The sequence below is a fragment of the Sciurus vulgaris genome, assembly GCF_902686455.1.
Source record: "Sciurus vulgaris genome assembly, chromosome: 7".
In the NCBI taxonomy this organism is placed as follows: Eukaryota; Metazoa; Chordata; class Mammalia; order Rodentia; family Sciuridae; genus Sciurus; species Sciurus vulgaris.
Window position 1 is genome coordinate 99,053,589 of NC_136467.1, and position 21,160 is coordinate 99,074,748.

The 21,160-nt window shown below is 35.0% G+C and overlaps 1 protein-coding gene and 1 long non-coding RNA gene across 11 annotated transcripts in view; one reads left to right on the top strand and one right to left on the bottom strand.

Moving 5' to 3' along the window:
* The first annotated feature begins 5,791 nt into the window (after positions 1–5,791).
* The window catches only part of KHDRBS2 (KH RNA binding domain containing, signal transduction associated 2), a 577,654-nt gene continuing 562,285 nt past the window's right edge, over positions 5,792–21,160 (top strand). For 7 of the 10 annotated variants that reach the window (XR_013764977.1, XR_013764978.1, XR_013764979.1 and 4 more), the window contains exon 1: positions 5,794–7,996. Coding sequence is in view for 3 of the 10 variants with exons in the window: in XM_079146740.1 (XP_079002866.1) it covers positions 7,906–7,996 (91 nt within the window). In the remaining 7 variants the exon portion in view is untranslated. Of the gene's footprint in view, positions 7,997–21,160 lie in introns of all 10 variants that reach the window. The other 3 variants (XM_079146741.1, XM_079146742.1, XR_013764976.1) reach the window with 2 other exon arrangements.
* LOC306665335 overlaps positions 19,133–21,160 on the bottom strand; it is an 811,245-nt gene continuing 809,217 nt past the window's right edge. Inside the window, exon 3 of the long non-coding RNA XR_013764985.1 lies at positions 19,133–19,180. This is a non-coding gene — a long non-coding RNA (uncharacterized lncRNA). The remainder of the gene's footprint in view (positions 19,181–21,160) is intronic.

A 21,160-nucleotide genomic window follows, 5' to 3' on the forward strand; every position in this document is an offset into this window, starting at 1 on the left:
ACCACCAACTCTATCTAGTTCTAAAATATTTTATCATTCCAAAAGTAAAACCCCATGTCCATTAAATAATTACCCTCCATTCCTCCCTCCTTCTATCTCAACCCAAAATCTGTGTTTTGTCTCTATGTATTTGCCTATTCCAGATACTTCAAATAAATGGGTTTATACAACATATAAACTTTTGTGACTAAATATTTTATTTATTACTATGTTTTCAAGGTATCTAAATAGCATATACCAGTATCTTTACTCCTTTTTATGACTGAATAACACTCCATTGTATGAACCTATCCCATTTTGTTTATCTTTCCAATGGATGATGGACATTGTGCTTTCTACATTTTGACTATTGTGCAGAGCACTGATATGAATATGTGAGTACATTTATTAATTTGTTCTGTTTTCTATTTGAGTATATACCTAGAAGTGGCATTGTTGGATCTTTGTTCATTTTATACTTGCTTTTAAAAGAGCTGTCAAAACTATGTTCCATAGCCACTCTACCTCTAGTGTCCATATTAGACTCTGCATCATACACTCCATCAACAATGTGCAAGAATTTCAGTTTCTCCACATCCTTATCAAGACTTGTTATTTTTCATTTTTTAAAATAATCAAATCCATACTAATGGGCAGATGATGTTTCACTGTGGTTTTATTTGCATTTATTCTGGATTCAAGATGTTTATCAGATGTTTAATTTTGCAGATATTATTTCACATTCTGTAGAGTGTCTTTTCTTGATAATATCCTTTGAGGTATAAAAATTTCAATTTGAGTAAACTTCAATTAACTCTTTCTTTGAGTGCATCTGCTTTCAGTCTCATCTTTTAAGAATTCATTGCCATTTCAAGGTCATGAATTTTTGTACCTGTTTTAAGAGTTTCTAAGAGTATTATGGTTTTAGATCTAAGGTTCTCAAAAATTTTTTGAGATAATTATTACATATGGTGTAAGGAAGGGCTACAACTTCTTTCTTTTTTCACTTAAATGTCTTGTCCTACCACCATTTTGAAGTACATTCTTGCTCCCATTGAATGGTCTAGGCACTATTGTTGAAAAATCAGTTTTTCATTATTATATGTATTTGCTTCTTGACTCTGAATTGTGTTCCATTGTTCTATATGTCTATCTTTATGACAGTAGTATGCTGTTTGGGGTACTATAGCTTTGTAGTAAGTTTTTAAATCCAAAGTGTGATTTCTCCAATTTTGCAGTTTTTTTCAGCATCAGTTTATTATTTAGGATCATTTGCAATTCCACATGATTTTGAGGAATGGCTTTTGAGGGTACTGACAGAAATTACATGGGCTCTGTAGATTGCTTTGGGTAGTATTGTCAACTTTATTATATCAAGTCTTCCAAACCATCAGTGATGCAACAGTTCCATGTATTTAGGTCTATTTTAGTTTTTGGAATGTAATTCTTTGCTTTCCTAGGTTATATTTATTCCTACAAATTTTATCCTTCTAACTGACATTAAAAATTAAATATTTTCTTTAAATTTATTTTTAGACACTGTTCATTATTGTTGTACAGAAACACATCTCCTTTGGGGGGGTTGACCTGTAATGAATTATTTATTAGCTTTCATAGTTTTGTGTGAATTCTTTGGAATTTTCTACTTATAGAATCATACCATCTGCAAATAGATATAGACTTAAATCTTCTTTTCAAATTTGGATGCTATTTCTTGTTCTTTTCTTAATTCTCTGAATAGAACTTCAAATACCATGTTGAATAAAAGTGGTGAAAGTGGATAGAGGTGTCTTTGAGCTTAGGAGGAAAACTTTGCTTTTGCTGTTGAGTATGATTTAACTAGATTTTTCCATAAACATTTTTTAACCACCTTGAAGAAATTCCTATTAATTCTTAATTTCCCAAGATTTCTTTATAATGAAGCAATGACTGTTCCCAACTTTTGCAGCAGTACTATAGCAGCATTTCTGCTTCTGAACTTTTACCACAAAAAAGTAGTAACTTTTGTTCCTGTACCCCATTGCTTCTATTCCTTCGCTTAGATTCTGAACCAGTCAACTAAATGCATTCAAGAAACTACAGAATACATTATCTTAGAAAGAAGCACACACTTTGCCCGATGTCCATTAAACTAGATGAAAGTATTCAGAAGATACAGGGTAAAGCCAGAAATGCAGAGATATCAGGACGTACTCAGGTCTATGATTGTATTCAAGAAGAATGTAAACTAAAGCTTTCTTTCAACTTTCACATCTGTAATTAAAATATAACTGTAGTAATTTATACTATCTATTCAAAACAAATGTTTATTTATGTCTACAGTTTATTTAGAGTAATATTTTTAAAATAGTTAATTTTTTATCAACTGATACCATTGTAATATTTAAAGTAAAAATTCAGCACTTATTTTTATTATTTTTTGGGGAGAAGAGACATAATTAATTCATATGTATGTGTTTGGTATCCTTAATGAGAGCTATAGTTGTATTTTTAAATTGGTATTTTCAAGGCCAAATTTGTAATTCAGTGGACACCATTACAAACACCGTGTGAGGTTAATTATGGGTTTGTTCTCTATGTCTAACTGGCAAAAAGTGATATTCAATCCATTATGTGGGTGAAGTACTTTGAGGCTATTCATGTTAAAATTTATATAATTTTTGTTTATTCTGAAATAATTTCAGCTTACCAAAAAGTTACTAAATAGAAAATTCCTTTATGCCCCTTATCCAATTTCTCTAAGTGTTAATGTTTCACTGTATTTACTAAATCTCATTGTCATTCTCTGTCTCTGCCTCTGAGCCTCTCTCTCTGTACAGACATTTATTTTTCCTTAATTATTTGGAAGTAAGTGACAAGTAATATGTCCCTTTGTACCCTGAATACTTTATTGCTTATTTCTAAAAACACAGACACAGACTCTCTTTCCAGTATTGAACTGATAAATTCTTGAACTTGGAATGATGCTTTCTAATTTCATTATCATTTCTTCTAATGCCTGTTACCTGATTTATAAAAGCTGTTTTGTGTAGTACTGTTTTATGTTTATTTTATACAGTAGGATTTCATAAGAATTGTTTTGTGCATTAGATTATCTTAACGTGAGAGACTAAAATGACAAAAATTTTACCAAATAGGTATCACTACTAATTCAAAAACTTGAAAGGGATGGCATTCTCTTAAAATACTATGTCAATTTTAGGTATTTTTCCTATGTTTATGAAAGTCTTTATGTTTAAAAACATAATATCTAAATTAAAATTTAATCCAATCTTTATTTCCTTGTATTGGTCATGATATAAAATAATTTCTTTTATATTCCCCCCATGGCAAAAGTTTTGCTGTACTGGAAGATGGTTTTTATTAAATCATCTCTTAGCCTTCATTTCTTTATTTTATACTGAGTACAAATACAACAGAGATCAGATCTTTGTTTGCTGTGTCTGAAAAATATTGCATTTTACTGATGTGATTTCTTACTTTAATATATTGATCTCCAGAAATAATCAATACCTGAGCCACAATTCAACAATTCAAGGGTTTAATTTTAAGAAGACAGTCAATAACTTCTCCTGAAATGACAGCTTCATTCCCCTCTCCCAAAATGAAGTACTACTCCTAGGCTGCCATGGATGCCAGCCAGAAGGTATCAGTGTGGCTAATGTCTATGTAGATACAACTTGAACTCTGAGCCCAAACACACATCATTTTAACATTAGAGATAGATTATTTAGGCTCTCAGGCCGCTTTAGAATGAGAGCTGTTTCTTCCTACCAGTTCTAAGAATTTAAAATAGCCAATCACTCGACAAATGTCTATTTTTCTCTCTCTTCTTAAATCATACATTTGCATTAGCTTAAATATTGCACCATAATTTTAAAGCTTTCCAGTTTGAACATATACATATTCCAGAAATCAGTGGTGAATATTAGAATAACTCCTTCTAAATAATGGGCTCTGTCTGGGTCTGCAATAAGTAAGAGTTTGTCCGCATTTCAGTTTTTTATTACACTCTGTACTAGGTACCAAGTCATTGGAAGGTTAAGTAAATAATAAGTAAGTAAATTGAGTCCATCAGTCTCCAATATCTTACATGAATTACTGAGTTCTAAAAATTTTGCTAATCCCTGGTTCTTATTGTGAATGTATTATATTGAATCCTAGCAGCAAGTAGTCAAGCCAGTGTGGTATCCATAAAGTTGATAAGAACTCTGAAAGAAATAGAAACTCTGTGTTTTATTTGATAATGCAGAATGTGTACTTTTTATTAGTGTGGAAAGATAAGCCTGATTAAATGCCCTTTATCCTGGCCTTTCTTACAAGGGTATGTGAAAGTATTGAATACACAGTTTCCACATTAATCACAGAACATATTCTATAGGGCATGTCTTACATATCCTTTGAACCAAAATTTGGTTGTGGCAAGATTTTTCCCATAATATTCCATCTTTGAAATAATGGCTCAGTAAGTGTAACCTCTTCAAAAACAAAAACCGTTTCAAACTAGAACTCCTGTTTAAAGTGAGAGAAAATTACTTATGGTAAACAAATCAATTTGATGGTGATTTTGATTATTTACACCATTAGAAGAGGAAGTGGGCTTACCAGCCATTATAATTTATTCATGTTTAGGTACTAATACTCTATCACCAATAATCATTTATTGAAGGTTCTCTATTTACATTTATGTTTATAAAATGTTGCATTCATAAGGTTTATCGGAGAATATCTAATGAATAATTATTGTCCTCAAATATTTATATGTGAATCAGTGGAGAACACATAGTGACATAGAGCCATCTATTGAAAACACATGGATCTGATACTGATGTATATGTGTATAGCACTTGGAGTTTGCCTTTATTTGGTTGTATTCTGTTTGGATAAAGGCAGTATTCTGAGAGTCATTTCTGAAGCATATTGATTTCTAACAGTCAATGTATCTTATATATGCCTATCATTTTCTAAGTATACAAACCATCCTAAAGTTCAGACTAATATTAATTTTATTTAAATTTTTAATGCTACATAAGTATATTGTTTCTGGTGGGATGCATTTCAGGCATCTGATGAGGGTTTCCAGGAGAAAGTACAAATAAGAAATCTTCAGTTTTGATAATATCCAGGAAATGTAAAATTAGGTATTTGACCATGTTTGTAGGATCTAAGTTAAGGACATTTCATAACAGTCAGAAATTGGACAGCTCTCTGATGTATGTCCTTTGTGCACTTTTAATCGTGGAAAAGAGGACTATGAATAATAATGTAATTGTTGTTGCTAGACATAATAAAATTATGGTATCTTTTTGACTTGTAAAACTGGGATTGTGTATGCCCCCATCAGCAACATATGCTTTTAATCTCCTGGTATGCTGCAGCATAAATTATGTTTCAATTATTGTACAATACTTTTTCTAATTTATATTCTAAAACTTCTACAATTTATTAGCTATGCCTGACAATTTATCCAACCTTCACTGCTATGGAAGGTCTCAGCTACCTCTCGGAAGATAGGCAGAATATTAAACTTCATATCTCTCTTTCACATTAGGTGCAGGATGCACAACTCTTCAACCACTGATTATCCCACACAAATCAAATTAAAAAACCCCACCCCACTCTCTAAATGCATATTCAATTCTAAATTGTAACTTCTTTGAAAGTAAGATAAGAGCTAGAAGGTGATCTTCTGAGAAGTACATTCAAACAAAAAGACAACAGTCCTTTAAGATTCCCAATTATATGTAGAATAAGATCAAAATTATTTTCTGTTTATCAATCGTGGGTAGTTTATCCTACCCCCAACTCTTCCATATTTTCTTTCCTCATAGATCACTATAGTTACATTGACCTTAGTAAATTTCAAGAATAGGCCCAGCTCATTCCTGTGCTAAGACTTTTGCAAGGGCAAGTTCCCCTGCTGAAACATCTTTTTTTGCACATTTTACACAGCTAGTTTCTTCATTTGTTAGGTTTTATCTTAACTATCTTAAGTTATACATATATATTTACATATATATATATACACACACATATATATAGATAGAGCATCCGTTTTTATTCTCCTTTTATCATTGGTTCTTCCTTTTGGCCTTTATCGAAACCAACCATTACCATTTCTTTTTCTGTTACTTGGTTTTTATTTCTCTTCCCCCCATTATAAAACATCTCTATGATGACAAGAAATGGAATGTGTGTATCTTGTTCATCAATATTTCTTCAATTTCATACACAGTTTGGATTCCATTTTCAATATCCAATAAATATTTATGAAACGAACACACAGATAAATAGTTAACATACAAAACGGTAGGCTAAAAATAGTGCAGCCTAAGGCTAAGGATCAATTAGTTATGAGACTTGAATTCTCGTTGTCTCAGTCTCCACATCTGTAATAGGGAAAGTAATACCTAGTCTATGTTTTTCAGAGTGCCTTTGTGAAGACAAATTGAGATAATGGATTTGAGGCACGCTAAACTTTTTAAAATTACACAAATGCAAGATAATGTCCCAACCTCATTTTTAAAAATAAATATATAAGATAAAGATTTGGATACCGTAAGAGAGCTTGGAAAAGTTTCAGCATATTTTATGCATAAGAAAGTTGGCCCTATAATTCCACATCAAAAGGGTATTTGGAAAATGGACTGTTTATCCATGACAATATCGTTGTAGCATTGGAAGTATGCACACATTATATTTTAGGGCCCCAGCAATAAAAGAAGGATGGGCTTTGCCTCTGTTGTTGGTGATAACAGGAGGGCTTAATTCTCCTTAAAATAGGGATGGCACATATATAAAGCCCTCAGCAACAGTACCTGAAATAGTGAAAGAGACTGGCCACCTAAAAAAAAAAGGGGAAAAGGGAAAATTAGAGCAACCTCTGTTATCTGTTTTCTAGATCTTTCTTTCATATTCTCAATTCCTTCGTTCATCGTGGGTAATTAACTGGTTTTAAAATTCACCGCCTCCCCCCTCGCCCAAAAGGGATGAAGTGGAGGAGGGATGAATGGGGAACTGGAACTAATTCAATATTGTAATGATTTTACACTGGAAGCGTGCTGCTCTACAACAATATCGCCCCAGAGCCGCTTTATTTGTTTATCAATGAACATCCTACTGCGTCCCCAAGATGTAGGTCATCTGAAAAATCAGCCACAGATCACTTGCGGTCTTTATTATTATATTTCCAGACCCGGTGCGCTGTTGATTCCTAGAGTGCGTCTGAGCTGCATGAGGGAAAGGAGACACCTGTGCCTTGGGGACGCAGGTGAAGTCCATCTACCTTTCTGAGACTTTCCCTGGAGCTTTCCCATCCCCTCAGAGGCTCACTACTTATTCCCATCTCTTCCACCGTTTTGGACCAGAGCCTTTCTGTTTAACTAGTGCTTTTCCCGCTCTCTCCACCCTCCGCACCTCGGCAGACAGCACAGAGGGTTCTACAGAACTGGGCATGCCTAATAACCAGGGAAGGCTGGGCTGCAAGAAGAAAGCGTTTGCACCTTCTGAGCTCCCCTCCCCTCTGCAGCGGCCTCCTGCCAGTAAGGCAACCCGACGTGCTGCATAGTCCAATGAGAGACCGAATCCTTCGCGGGCGTCCCGCCTCTCCTGGCACCGCCACCAATGAGTGGTTGCTGGAGGTGGGCCGCGCCCTGTTCCCGCCTCCCCAGTTAAGGCCGCTGGTGTGAGCCGGGGCTCAGCGCGAGCGAGGGACGACGGAGGGGACCGGCAGGTGTGGGCGCGGGGCCGCGCAGCCCGACGGCTGGAGCAGCAGGCACTCGGTACATGGGCCAGTGAATACGCGCAGAGATCCCCTTGCAGCGGCGGAGGCGGAGCAGCGCGGGAGCAAGGCGCTCCCGGCGGCGACCCTGTGTCCAAGCGAGCGGAACCTCGCGCTTCGCCCGGGGACGGTCCGAAGTCCGCGCTATGGAAGAGGAGAAATATTTGCCTGAGCTGATGGCAGAGAAAGATAGCCTGGATCCATCTTTTGTGCATGCATCGCGCCTTTTGGCTGAAGGTAGGACTTGTCCCTATAGATGGGCACAAACCGTCGGCTGCCCATCTCCCCGCGGCTTGATTAGGGGAGTGAAGTTGGGGAGGGACGCCTTTCTTCGCCTTCGCAGAAACTGTTCTCCCTGAAGATGCTCGCTTCAGAGCTCAGGAGGATAGAGCCTGTTCTTGGGGCGGGCAGCAATGCTCCTTCTCTACGTCTTAATTTGGGGAAGACCAAAGCTACAAGATCTAATGGCAGTGGTTATGTGACCTGTTAGGACCATTGACCAAGGGGGGGAAAAAGAATAAAGTGTAACGCTATCTACTTCGCATAGGGAAGGGAGATCAGTTTGGAAGTAAATAGTGATCAATGTAGTGTTCTAAGAGCTTCTTAGCTACGGATCAGCTCCCCCCACCCCCCGCCCCTGCGCATTTGGGAAGTGATTTGATACCCTTTAATCAAAGTCTTTCCTCTGAAAAGTCATACAATTAATCTAGATTAAACTATTCGTGTTCTTGTATTTATGTGAATGTGGTAAGCAGAAGCTAAAGTGCTTATAAATTTATTTGAAGTGTGATGATTGGGTACTCTGCCAGATATTGGTCCCTGGGAACACTCCATAATTGATCAACTGTTCTACCAAGTGTGCATTTTCTTTTGTGTACCTGTAATGTTGAAGGAGATTCCATTCCCAGGGGAACATATATGTATTGCCTTTTGCATTGCTTTGAAAGGTTTTTTGAAAAGGCACACACACACACACACACACACACACACACACACAAACTTCTGTGTAACAAATATTATCCAAAATTACTCCATTTATATTGAAATAATGCCCTCTAACTATTAAAGACACTGCCTGTATCTGTAGTAATCTACACATGCCTTTTTAAAACAACTGCAGATTTTGGGGGATGAATGTTTCATTAATAATGAATTGCTTCATCATCAAATCAGCTTTAGTGTGTTTTATAGATTGGGTTGTTATGAACTTACCTACCACAAAACTAAAAGTGACAACTTCCTTTACTCCAGCTCCTCAACATTAATATAATTTTTTGAGTCTTAGTTGTACATGAAAGGTAAAATTATCCTCCACGTATGATTTATAAGACATTAGCTATATTTTTATATTTTATTGATGTGTGTTATTTATAATAATAACAAAATGTTTGCATGCTAAAAAGGAAAAGATTTATAATCGCAATATGGAACATGTGAAATAGCTAAACTGTTCAAGGAAAAGCCTGGTTTTGTAAAGTGATTGGGGAGTAAAATGCAATTATGCTTGGTAATTTCTTGATTACTGAATATAAAAGCATAGGAATTAAAGTGAAAAGTAAAGTCAGTGAAAAACAAATCCTTTGTCTACTTTTTTGAAGACAACTATAAAAATAACAGGAATATTGAAAAATGAGTTAATAAATGCTTACAGTTGTTTAAAATGATTAAAAATGCAACTATGCTTTCTTAGTTTACTTCAGTATTTTCCAGAAGTGCCTTCATTTAGCATATAATGTCTTTAAAGTGAAAAAAAAAGTTACAAATTTGTCATTTTCTGTGACCTGCTAATTGAAGTTTTCTTTGGGACAGCTGACTCAGTGACTGATTCATCAGTCATTAATGTGAATTTTTGTACCTGAAAACTACCAAATTAACAAGATGCGTAAGAGAAACTCTTCAGAGAGTGGAGGGCATATTTATTTCTGCAACTGGTAAAACAGTAAGAGAAGACTATGCACCTGGCTCCTTAACATTTTATCTTTTCCACGAACTTGATTTCTTGATATTTGGGAACATTCTGATGTACCCTGTAATTTAATTTTTTCCCAGCAGGGGGAAGCATGTCCTGCTTTTGTAAAGAATTAGAAGGAAAGCTCCTAAATAGAAAAGCATCTAAGTAAGAAACAAAGAAGGTGTCCAAATTTCAGAGAAATCATAACAAGGAAAAGAGAATGAAGGAGATGATGATCATACTTTTATAGTACATAAAGAGTTATGCAAAAAGATGCATAGGATTTAAATTACTTATCTAATTGTACCTGAGGATCTTTATATATGTTTATTAAAGAATATAAGCTGAGTGTTCTTTGGACTCTCAGTGAATCTTAGTGTAAATTTTATGTTATAGACCTTTCATTATTTTTTCAAAGGCCCTTTGCCAAGATTTCTAGGTTTTGTTTGAGAGCTCTATAGAAATAGAGTATTGTTGAGATGATTTTATTTCTCATACTTGGAAATGCACTGATTGAAGGCAGTGGCTATAAATAAACCTGACATAGATATTCATTTGGAAGGAAGGTGCACACTGAAGTACATTTCAGTCAGTACTGTGCAGACAGTCTCAAGACTGAGTAATAAAAATGATCCACATGATTCAGTTCTTTAGAATGATTTTCCAGAAGCTAACACATATAAGGGCATTGATACAAATCAATGAGTTTCCACAATGACTTATTTTGCTTTTTGATTGGAGATAAGTGCAAATTAGTGCTCCTTTGGGACTGCTTCATTTAGAATTGACGGCCGTGTTTTTTATGCTAACTTCTTGGTAATTTTGTTTTATTTTACTTGTTTCTGATAAGCTTTCATTAGAGGTGATTCTGAGAACACTATTGGAAAAAACCTAAACATTTTATTTATTTGATTATTACTTAGAAGAGATCTTGAAGAATGTGCTTTGAAGTGTGTTTTCAAAGTGTTTGATTAGTTAAAATAATTTTCCTCCTATAATTATAATGTTATTTAGTTATCCACTTATTATGGAAGGTGTTTTTTGAATGTGATAAAACAGCAGACTCAGCATGATTCTTAAGTTCTACTGTGCTTCTGAATTTGCTTGCCAGATGAAATTACATGAGGTTATTTATATCTATGCTACTTCTGGGAAATGCATTAAACTGTGAATCCAGATACCTGGATTTTAATTCCACTTTTACCTAAACTGAATCTTGGTAAGCTTCCTTTCCTTGGGTCCAGTTTCCTTGTCTCTCAAATTAAGGAGTTGGACTAGGTGATCTATATGTTTCTTTGCAATTCTAATTAAATTCCAGATTGCTGCTGATGTAAAAGAGGAGTGTTTGTATATTCAGAACATAAAAATTAATGTCTGCACATTTTTGAAACTTTTTTCATTCCTTCCTAGTTTGATTAATACATTCATCACACTATGATGTAATTTGAGGTACATATATTATTTTGGGTACTGCATGGATTTATGTTCTTAAGTCTGTTGAACTATTATCAAGTCTTAGGTCCAAAAATGTATGTGTATGAAAATATTCTTATTTGCAGTAAATCTTCACTTCTGACAGACATAGAACTGTTCAAATTTATAGATTCAGTTACAATGATTCTAGAAGCATTATTCATTTCTTGTCTGATTAGGAATGTTTTGTGTAAGACTTCCTAGTCTGAATTCCTTTGTTATTGTTGTTTTTGTTTGTTTGGTATTTTTTTTTTGTGGAGGGGGGGACTGGGGATTGAACTCAGGGGTGATATACTGAGCTATATCCCCAGCTCTTTTCATCTTTTAGTTTCGAGACAGGGTTGCCTTAAGTTGCCAAGGCTTCCCTGGAACTTGTGGTCCTCCTGCCTCAGCCTCCAGAGTCAATATAGAATTGTTCCATTGTACTTGTCTCCTACCTTGAATTTATTCAAACATTGGTATATTGCTCAGTGTTTTGCTTAATGCATGGTATGATGAAATCAAATATTGCCTAATAGTCCAGCAATTCAAATATTTTTTCAACATCCAGGGTGCTGTTTGTAAATTTTAATGATATTCAGGATAGGCCTTAATTTTTGTAGATATATATGAGCCCTTTAAAACATGATAGCAGAGGTTAATATTGCTTATGAAGCCACTTGTAGTGACTCCGCCACATTTCAGTTCTCAAAGGACCATTTCAAATTTTAGGTTGTGTGCCTAAAATCTTTTCTACAAAGCTTGATAGTTCTTAAGTTAGGACATTTATTGGTACCTTACATAAAACCAGTTTCTGATAAACCTGATATTCATATAACTTTAAGTTAACTTTTTTCTTGATGAATATAATCTTTTTTCAGCAGATTCAGGAAAATCTTACTTATGTTTTTTAAATACAAAATAAACAAGGATCAAATTTCAGTTTTTGATATGCATTTAAAACAAATGTATGATATAGTGGAAAAATTCTATTTTAGCAAGAAAAACACTTGGGATTGAATATTGACAGTTCTACCATCTGTACAATATAGGACATGTCATTTTTCTCCTCTCTGATACTCAGTTTTTTCATCTACAAACAGAACATATCATACCTACGAGGCAGGGTTCTTTTAAGGTTAAAAAAAATTCTGCTTGTGGTAATATATAAGCAGTATTTTTTTATATAAATATTATAAAAATATAAGCAGAAATTATACAAGTATAATTCTTTTATGATTTTCCTTCATCTTTTAATGTCGCTGTAGACTTGACCTCAATTAGAGGCTAGCTCTTATAGTAAATAAGCACTGCCTTACTCTTTGAATCACTGCTGTGTGAAATTTGAACTCATAAAACAAATTAAGAAAGAAATTGTCTTGTGAACAATTATTCCATGAAGGTTTTTAAAATATCATGTTCCTTTAGTAAATGGTCACCTGTCAGGCTTTACCTTGAGCTGGAATAGTCCAGATCATATTTCTTTCAGGGGTAATTCCAGACCTCCTCTTAAACCCACATGTCTCAGCAGGTGATTTCACTGTTTGTTTTATTCAGGAAAATGAATATGTCTTTTCTGGTGCTCCTCAACCTTCTACTTCCCTGAGACTTCCATGCCCAACTCACTGTCTTTCCTTCTCAGTAGACTGAATGCTTCCTTTTTATTCAAGGTTGACTTGTTCATCCATGTCCTTGACCCTCATGTCGTTCATCTTTGAACTCATTCTGTAGTTATAACCTTTCTTCGTATCTTCAAATTCTTCCAACCTATGCATTCTTTTCTTGTAGCATCCTGTCAATGTGATCCAGTTGGAGTACTTTAAAAAGCCAGAATGTGTTTCACTTGCAAAAGTAATAAAATTAATCTTTCATGACACTTATCCTCCCTGGTTTCCTTCAAGCTTCTGATAGCATTAGTTTATACTATTTTCCTTAGTCTCATAACTTACCTTATTAAAACACTTTAGTCTGGCATGCCTTCATCACTGTCCTGAAACAGGTAACCCTAAGTGACAGAATCATTTCCTCATTTCAAAGCTAATAAAATTTTCCCAACCTCTCCTCATGCTCATTATACTTTCTGCTGTTGATGTTTTTCTGTTTTCTTTCCTTCTCACTGGGCTTCTAAGTACTAGACACCACTTTTTCAAATTTCTTTTCAAACTATCCTCTATCCCTCTCTTCCCCACTCCAATACACACAATGATTTCAGATAGAATCGTTCAAAATTAAATTATGATCTTGTCACTCATGTTAATAACTCCCATTTCCTGGAGGGTGTCGTTAATACTCCTTGACATTCTTACAACCTGCCCACCTCTCCAGACTTTTCTCTTGATCTCTAATTTACCTCAGATATAGCAAAGTACTTATAGTTCAATCTCTAAACCCTTCTCATACTCCTCTATCTGTCCACACAAAGCTGGATACATTTTCTTTCCCCCATTCTTACAGTGAGCAGCTCCAGATTACTGCCCATGCTCTCATCATTTCATGATTGTCAGGTCAGGCCTGCCTCTCTCACTGGACTGGGAACCCCTTGAGGAGCAGAGCCCAGTCTGATTCATCAGCCTATCAGATGTGCTTATCACTGCAACTTGCACGTGGTGGTGCTCAGTGGAGGCCTGGAAGGCTTTCCTCCCTCAGACTTCAGCACCTGCCACCTGTGGGCCTCTCTGCTACCTCTGTGGACATGCCTTACACACAGCCGTCTCCCCTTCTGTTTGCCTCCCCCCTTATCTAAGGTCTTGCACATGCTGTGACCTGTCATAACGACTTCCTCATCTTATTCATTATGGATTAAATGAACCTCTGTTTTTCTTCTTCCTGACCTTTCCACTGCTACACTGTAACATGTAATTCTGTTTGATCTTGTCGGTTTCCCTCTAAGCTTGAGGGCCAGAAATATGACTTCTGTCTTAGAATCCTTAATGCCTGCCTTTATTCTCAATTGTAGAAGTCTTTAATAATGTTGATTAAGTGAACAATGTCTTATATCTTTCCTTTCTCAAACTATGTATTTAGAAGATATCTCCATAAATGAAATTCCAGGAATTCTATTACCATTTTGTTTAGTTATATGTTATCATTCCTTCAGAGCAACAAGAAACCACTCTGAAAGTCTCCATTCATTTTGGGGGAAGAAAATTTTTTATTATTATGATTATTAGCACACTAATTTTGCAAATTAATGGGATTCACTGTGACATTTCTATTCACTTATTTTCCCTTATTTTGAAATCATTATATAGTCATAGGAAATTGTGAAGATAGTACAGAGAATTCCTGTTTCCCTCTTCTGTATCTTGGATTACTCTAATTTGATATTCAAATCAAGAAAATAGCACTGATAACAATTTATGCATACAGTTTTATCATATGTGCAATTTATGTGACTGTTACTACTATCAATACATAGAATCATTTGACCACCACAAAGATCTTCCTTATTCAAACTCATACCTACTTCTCTCCCCATGAATTTCAACCATTTGAAATATTTTTTCAGTTCTACCTTTTTTTTTTTTTTTTTCCCTTTTTGGATATTGATGGATAGAGGGTTAGATTTTTCACTATACTGTGAGAGATCCTTGAGAATCTGTCCATTTATTTCTTTGTTGTTCAGTTTGGGTGGTTTCTAATGTTCTGTTTTAAGTGGACTGATTCTATCATCTGCCCTCTCACTGCTGCTGTTGAGTCTATCCCATAGAAATTTTTAAAAATTTTGTTTGTCATATTTTTTAATTCTTAAACTTCTATTTGGTTCTTCTCCAGGTCTTCCATTTATTTGCTAAGACTGTGCTTTTTCACTTGTTCCAAGTATGACACTCATTATCTGTGGAAGTACTTCTGTGATGATTGCGTGGAAATCCTTGTCATATAATCCAACATGTGCTGGCATCTGTAGATTATCTTTTCTCATTCAAGTGAGGTTTTCCTTGTTCTTGGTATGTGACATGAGATTTTCAATTTTATTCTGGACATTTTCAGTCTTTTGACTCTATAGATTTTCTTTAAACTTTCTTTTCTAGAAGACTTTGTATGACAGTATTCCAACAGCTGGGGGGTACATTCCTACTTCCAGGTGGAGGTGAAAATCCAGGTTTTCCACTAGGCAGCCATTGACCTCTCTGATTGGAGGTAGAGGAGTAATCACCTACCAATCTTTCCTGTGTGGTTTCTGCCAACACCAAGAGGAATGAAGAGACTTCATTCCTAGTGGGTCATGGTGAGCTCTTCAGGCATGGAGGCTTTTGATGTTACTGTGGTTTGGAGAGAAATGGGTGCCTTATTGCTGCTCATGAGGATGGAAGTTGAGGATCTCCAGGTAGCCTTCACTGACCCTAAGGAGGCCTCCTTACTGGTAGGCAGAAATGAAGTTCCTATTTCCCATTCACTCTTTTTAGGTACCAGAGGATGTCTGCCCCTGCTGGTCCCTGGGGGAGGTTGGAAGTTTAAATTCTATACTTATCTTCTCTTGACAGCTATGAGCAGGAAATGCAGGTTTTTTTTTTTTTATTTTTATTTTCACTGAATAAGGATGTTTTGTGTCTCAAACTTTTTTGTTTTGCTAGGTTGTCCTTTTTTTCTAGTCTTTGGCTAGAAAGAGCAGGTGTGTGTGTGTGTGTGTGTGTGTGTGTGTGTGTGTGTGTGTGTGTGTGGTGTGTTCTGCTTCTGCTATTTTTTATGCTTTGCCACATTTTTCATTTTGTTAAAAAATTATACTGGGGATTGAATCCAGGGGTGTTTTGCCACTAAGCTACATTCTTTGCCCTTTTTAAATTTTATTTTTATATTTTGAGACAGGGTCTTACTATGTTGCTGAGGCTGGGCTTGAACTTGTGATCTTCCTGCTTTAGTCTCTGGAGTAGCTGAAATTACAGCCATGCGCCACCTCACCTGGATTTACAGCATTTATGAGAAACAAAGAAAATCAGGAATATCATCCTGAATCCGGATCTGCATCTTGTCATACCTAGTCAGCCCACCTTCTTTCCATTTTCCTGAAAGTCCTCATATTTATATGCAACAGCCTGTCCCCATCATTGTTTTATTTCTTTATAAGATTTTCTAATAACTATATATTTTACCTTATACATAAATATTTTATTAAGTAACTGCATGAATAGGCATTATCAAGATAAATCCATGTGGATAATGGCCACAGTATTTTTCTCTCGAGTCCCCCCCTTCCATGGCACAATACCTAAGAGTAGAAATAAAGGTGAACAAAGTTGATCATTATTTTCCATTTCTCTTTAAGTACACAGTCTGGAATGAAGCTCTTTATTTCCAAAGCACTGAAGAAGTGAAGGATCTGAGCTTCAGAAGTAGTTTTTGGAAATTCTTGGAAATAGCCAAGTGGTATCATCAGCTTTCTTTATGCACTTATTTGTTTGATCCCCAGATTTGACTCTCTCTCTCTCTCTCTCTCTCTCTCTCTCTCTCTCTCTCTCTCTCTCTCTCTCTCTCTCTTTTCAGCTCTAGATAAGACAAAATTGGAATTATATTCTAACACGTCTGGTTTGTTAAAGCTATAAATGCTGTCAAATCTAATCTATAGATTGACATATCCTTTTCTTTAGAAAATGTTGAGTTCCAATAAAATAAGAATGGTATAGAAATAGGTTTGTTTTTTAGATAAATGATTAGCTGTTGACCTCCTGAGTTTAGGTCTGAAAATATCCATACTATGTGATTTCCTCATGTTCCCAAATTCAGAGCTCTGTGATGATTGCATGTGTTATTTGAGAAATCATGGTCAAGCATCCTTGTGCTCCATCATTAACTCTTTTTTTTTTTTTTAAAGCAGTCATTTGTGTCATAAGGCTAGATATTAACATTCAGAGTTTGTCTAGGAGAACAACATTATTGTTGCCATTAACTTCTGAAATATGTTTGCCAGTACAAGTGTTGGATGCATTGCCACAGAATATCATAAAATAAGTATAGTATATAAAATTGAAGAAGATTGGTAAGTGGGGGTTAAGTATACCGAAATATAGATTCAGGTTGAGTATGGTGGAGACAGCCTGCATTTTCTGAATACTTTATATTGATTGTTGTTTCTGAGACAGGGGCACAGGGGAATAATTCAGGCATATTTTTTTTAATCAAAAAAAAAAAAGGATTGGAGAACTTTGTGATTTGCTGAGGCATTTTATTTCCATGTTTTTTAGAGAACTGCTTACATTTGCTGAATTCTTCTAAAAACAAAGAGTAACTGTAGGTCCTCTTGTGTCTTGAGGCATTGCGGGTTTTGTTCAACATTTGAAAGTAAGCAGATTTCACATTTTGTCTGAAACTGACAACATGGCTTGATTTAAATGTTATCTATAGGCCCTGAGATTTTAGGATTTAATAACTTGGAAACAGATTGGCTGGTGTTATTGTACTGTTATCAGAAATGGCATAGTTGATGCCCATTTCCTTTGGAACATTGAAGATTAGATTTTACTCTTCTTACAGAACAGCAGAAGAAGTGTGTTTTCACTAGAGTATGGATAATTTTAGCAGGTTCCTAGAATTGTATGTTAGATAATGTTGGGCCATGACTACAACTCAGGAGAGGCAACCTGTGTGACAGAAACACACTAAAGAGGTTGAAGGAGATAAGGTGTGTTTCATTTTGAGAAGGAAAGGGATGACTCTAGTAATAGTCACTTTCATGAAACAATCTGGATTAAGTTCTTACATTATATTTTAAAAGGCAGGTAAGATTGCCCCTATGCTATGATAAAAGATAAAGTTTAAAGGGTAGCATAATCAATTTGGTTTTTAAAAAATGCAATAAATTAGAGGTTAGGTAAGTGTCTAATAAAAGTATGGGAAATGTCAAACTCAGCCAGTAGACACTGGCGTGTTAAAAATATTGAATAACGTTACTTGTTTAAGGGAATAGCAAAATCTTGCTTTGAAAAACTTTGAAGAGTTAAATAACTGTGACTTTAGAATTTATTGTTTCTTTTAAAATAATTTTCTCCAGGAAATTTGTGGCATTTGATTTATATGCAGGAATACATTCATTGTATAAAATAAGATTATGAAATGCAAATAGCAGATGAATGACTAAATAACAGAATACGTTTATTATGATGTGATTAGGCATGTAAATGTTACCAGTGTAGAGATTTAAGTAACTGTAAAATTGGAATACAGATCATCCACGTCTCCAGAGTCTGTTTCTTTTTCTAGAGCATAAAGAGTAGAAGCTGCCTTTTTATCCATTCAAGACCTGGTGGAAGGAGAGGGATAGAGCCTTTAAGGAATTGTGTGAAGAAGAAAGTACATTTGCTATGTGTGAAGAAGAAAGTACAGATGGCATTTTATTGTATGATATTGCTTTGGAATGGACTGCAGGATGATAGATGGCAATGCATTAAACTAGGATTCCAAAATTGGTGAAAGTTGAGAAATTTTATAATAGCTACAGAAGGAAAATCTGGTAGAATAAAACATTGATTATTAAAAGCAATTTAATGGAGTTAGATGAAGTGATAAATATTTGGAATGAGTTGTAATAAGCTAAATGGTTTCCCTTTGAGTAACATGAGTAGAATATACACATACATATGTATGGGTAAAACATATATGTGCGTTAGGAATATATACATACATATATATGTAATACATGCTATGTATGTGTTAAGCATGTACTAGACATAGGGAATTGAGCAGCAGTACAGACTTGGTCAGTTTGGTTCTTGCTCTCTGTGATTTTCATTACTGTCCTGGACTTTATGAAAGAAGGACAGGAGATACAAGCAATTAAATAAGAAGTTTTCATAGAATCTGTTATAGACAATGATAAGGGAAAAAGATACTCTAGGAGCGCTGAGTAGGTCACTTAAAGAAGTCTATGGAGATCATGGGAAGCTTCAATAGAAAGGGTTGTGTTGGTTGCAATCTAACAATATGTGAAATGTGGCCAGGATTCAGAACTGCAATCTGGAAGAATTATACATGGATATAGGGAAAAAAAAAAAAAAAAAAAAAAAAAAAAAAAAAAAAAAAAAACCCTCCAAAGTCTGGTAGGTAGAAGTTAAGTATACTTAGAGATACATAAAAGGGAAAGAATCAAGAAAAGTGGGCCTAAAGAGAATGGTTTATTTTTTAAAATTTTTATTTGTTCTTTTTAGTTATTTATGACAGTAGAATGTATTTTGGCATATACATACATGGAGTATAACTTCCCATTTTTGTGGCTTACATGATGTGGAATTACACTGTTTGTATTCATATATAAACATAGGAAAGTTATATCTGATTCATTCTGTCTTTCTGAATGGTGGAAGTTATCACACATGCCTTTTGAACTATGTTAAGGAGTTTGGACTTTAGGGTAAAAGTGATGGTAAATCATTTAAAAGTTTTAAAAGGGGAAAAAGTGAAGAGAGTTTCATTTAGAGTGCATTGTGGCTACTACATTGTTGGAAATTGGAATGGCTAGACATAAGACATGGACAGGACATTCAGTGGCTAGAGCAGCAGTCCAGGTGAGAAGTTATAGAAACCTGGATTCAAATAATAGAGTATTGACATGGAAGAATGGACAGAGCTAATATAAATTTGTAAGTATAATGTAAAGGATTGGATTGGATAGAGGGTATGAAAATAAAAGGTGGTCAAGGCTGCTGTCTAGGATGCAACTTGTTAATTGTTTTAATGGTGGTGCCAGTTACTGAGATATTAATTAAAAGACGCTTACTGCTGATTTCAGTTGGACACACATTGAAGGTTCTGTGAAGTATTGAAATAAAAATGCAGGTAGAGAGAGAGGTTTGGAACAAGATCTGTGCTGAAGGTAGCGGTTTAGGTTTTATCAACATCCAGGTGATAATTGACCTTAGAAATAGAAGAGGTCACTTGTGGAGGTCATATGGAGTCAGTATGAAGGAGATATGGGGTAAAACCTCAAGGAACATCAGTATTTAAGAGAAGGAAGAAAAATGTCTGCAAAGTTGACTAAAAGTTAATTTCTGAGAATGTAGGTAGAACAATCAAGTACCTTCAGTGTCAAATAAATACGGTATTTGAAGAAAGAAGGATTTGGTTAATGTGTTCCAATATCATAGATCAAGTAAGACAAGGTTTAGAAAATGCTAATGAGTCTGGCAACCAAGAACTGATTGAAAGAGGAGTTGGAGAATACCCTATTTTTCTGCAAGTTGATAGGTGATTAGAAAGTGAGATTATGAGAGAATGAAGTTGGAAAACTCTCACAAGAACTTTGACTTCATATAGGAGAGCTAATTGGTTCATTATATAAGATGTGATCAATATATCAAACTGTACAAAATTGATAATATTTCATCTTTTTGACCTACAAAAATAGCAACTTGTGCAGTTTAACAAGTAGAAGTGGATAGTAGGATGAGAGAGGCATTTGGATGCAGGAGTTAAAGCATAGTTGTTATTCTGTTCCTATTAATTACAGACCTGTATTGTTTTCAGTGGTTGATTTTAACCTCTCTATGCTTCCTTTTTCTCATGGGTAAACTGGAGACACTATTAGTTTTAAACTAAAAAATACCAATACTGGCATGTTATTGTTTCTTTTACTTACTTTAAATTGCAACCTCACTTCTGTACTCTGCCCATCTGTTCTCCATCCCTTCTGCTTCCACATTGCTCATTTTCTCAGTGTTGCTGACCAGTGATGTATGAAAATTCTGATTGTTGCACTTCCTTTGCAGCATTTCAAGTTCAAAGTGTTTAGTAACACATTCTAGTGGTTTGACGAGGTAACTTATTGCTTTCTTCTGCTTTATAAATTTTATTTTATTAGTTCTTTTTAGTTATATAGGGCAGTAGAATTCATTTTGATATGATTTGCATTTCCTAGATAATTATGCTAAGTATATTTTCATGTGTTAACCATTTATATGTATTTTCTTAATTGAAGTGATTGGAATGTTGGCATATTTTAATTGGATTGTTGGTTCTTTATTTTTTGGGGAGTTATTTGTATGTTTTGTATGGATTTGCATCTGTTGTTA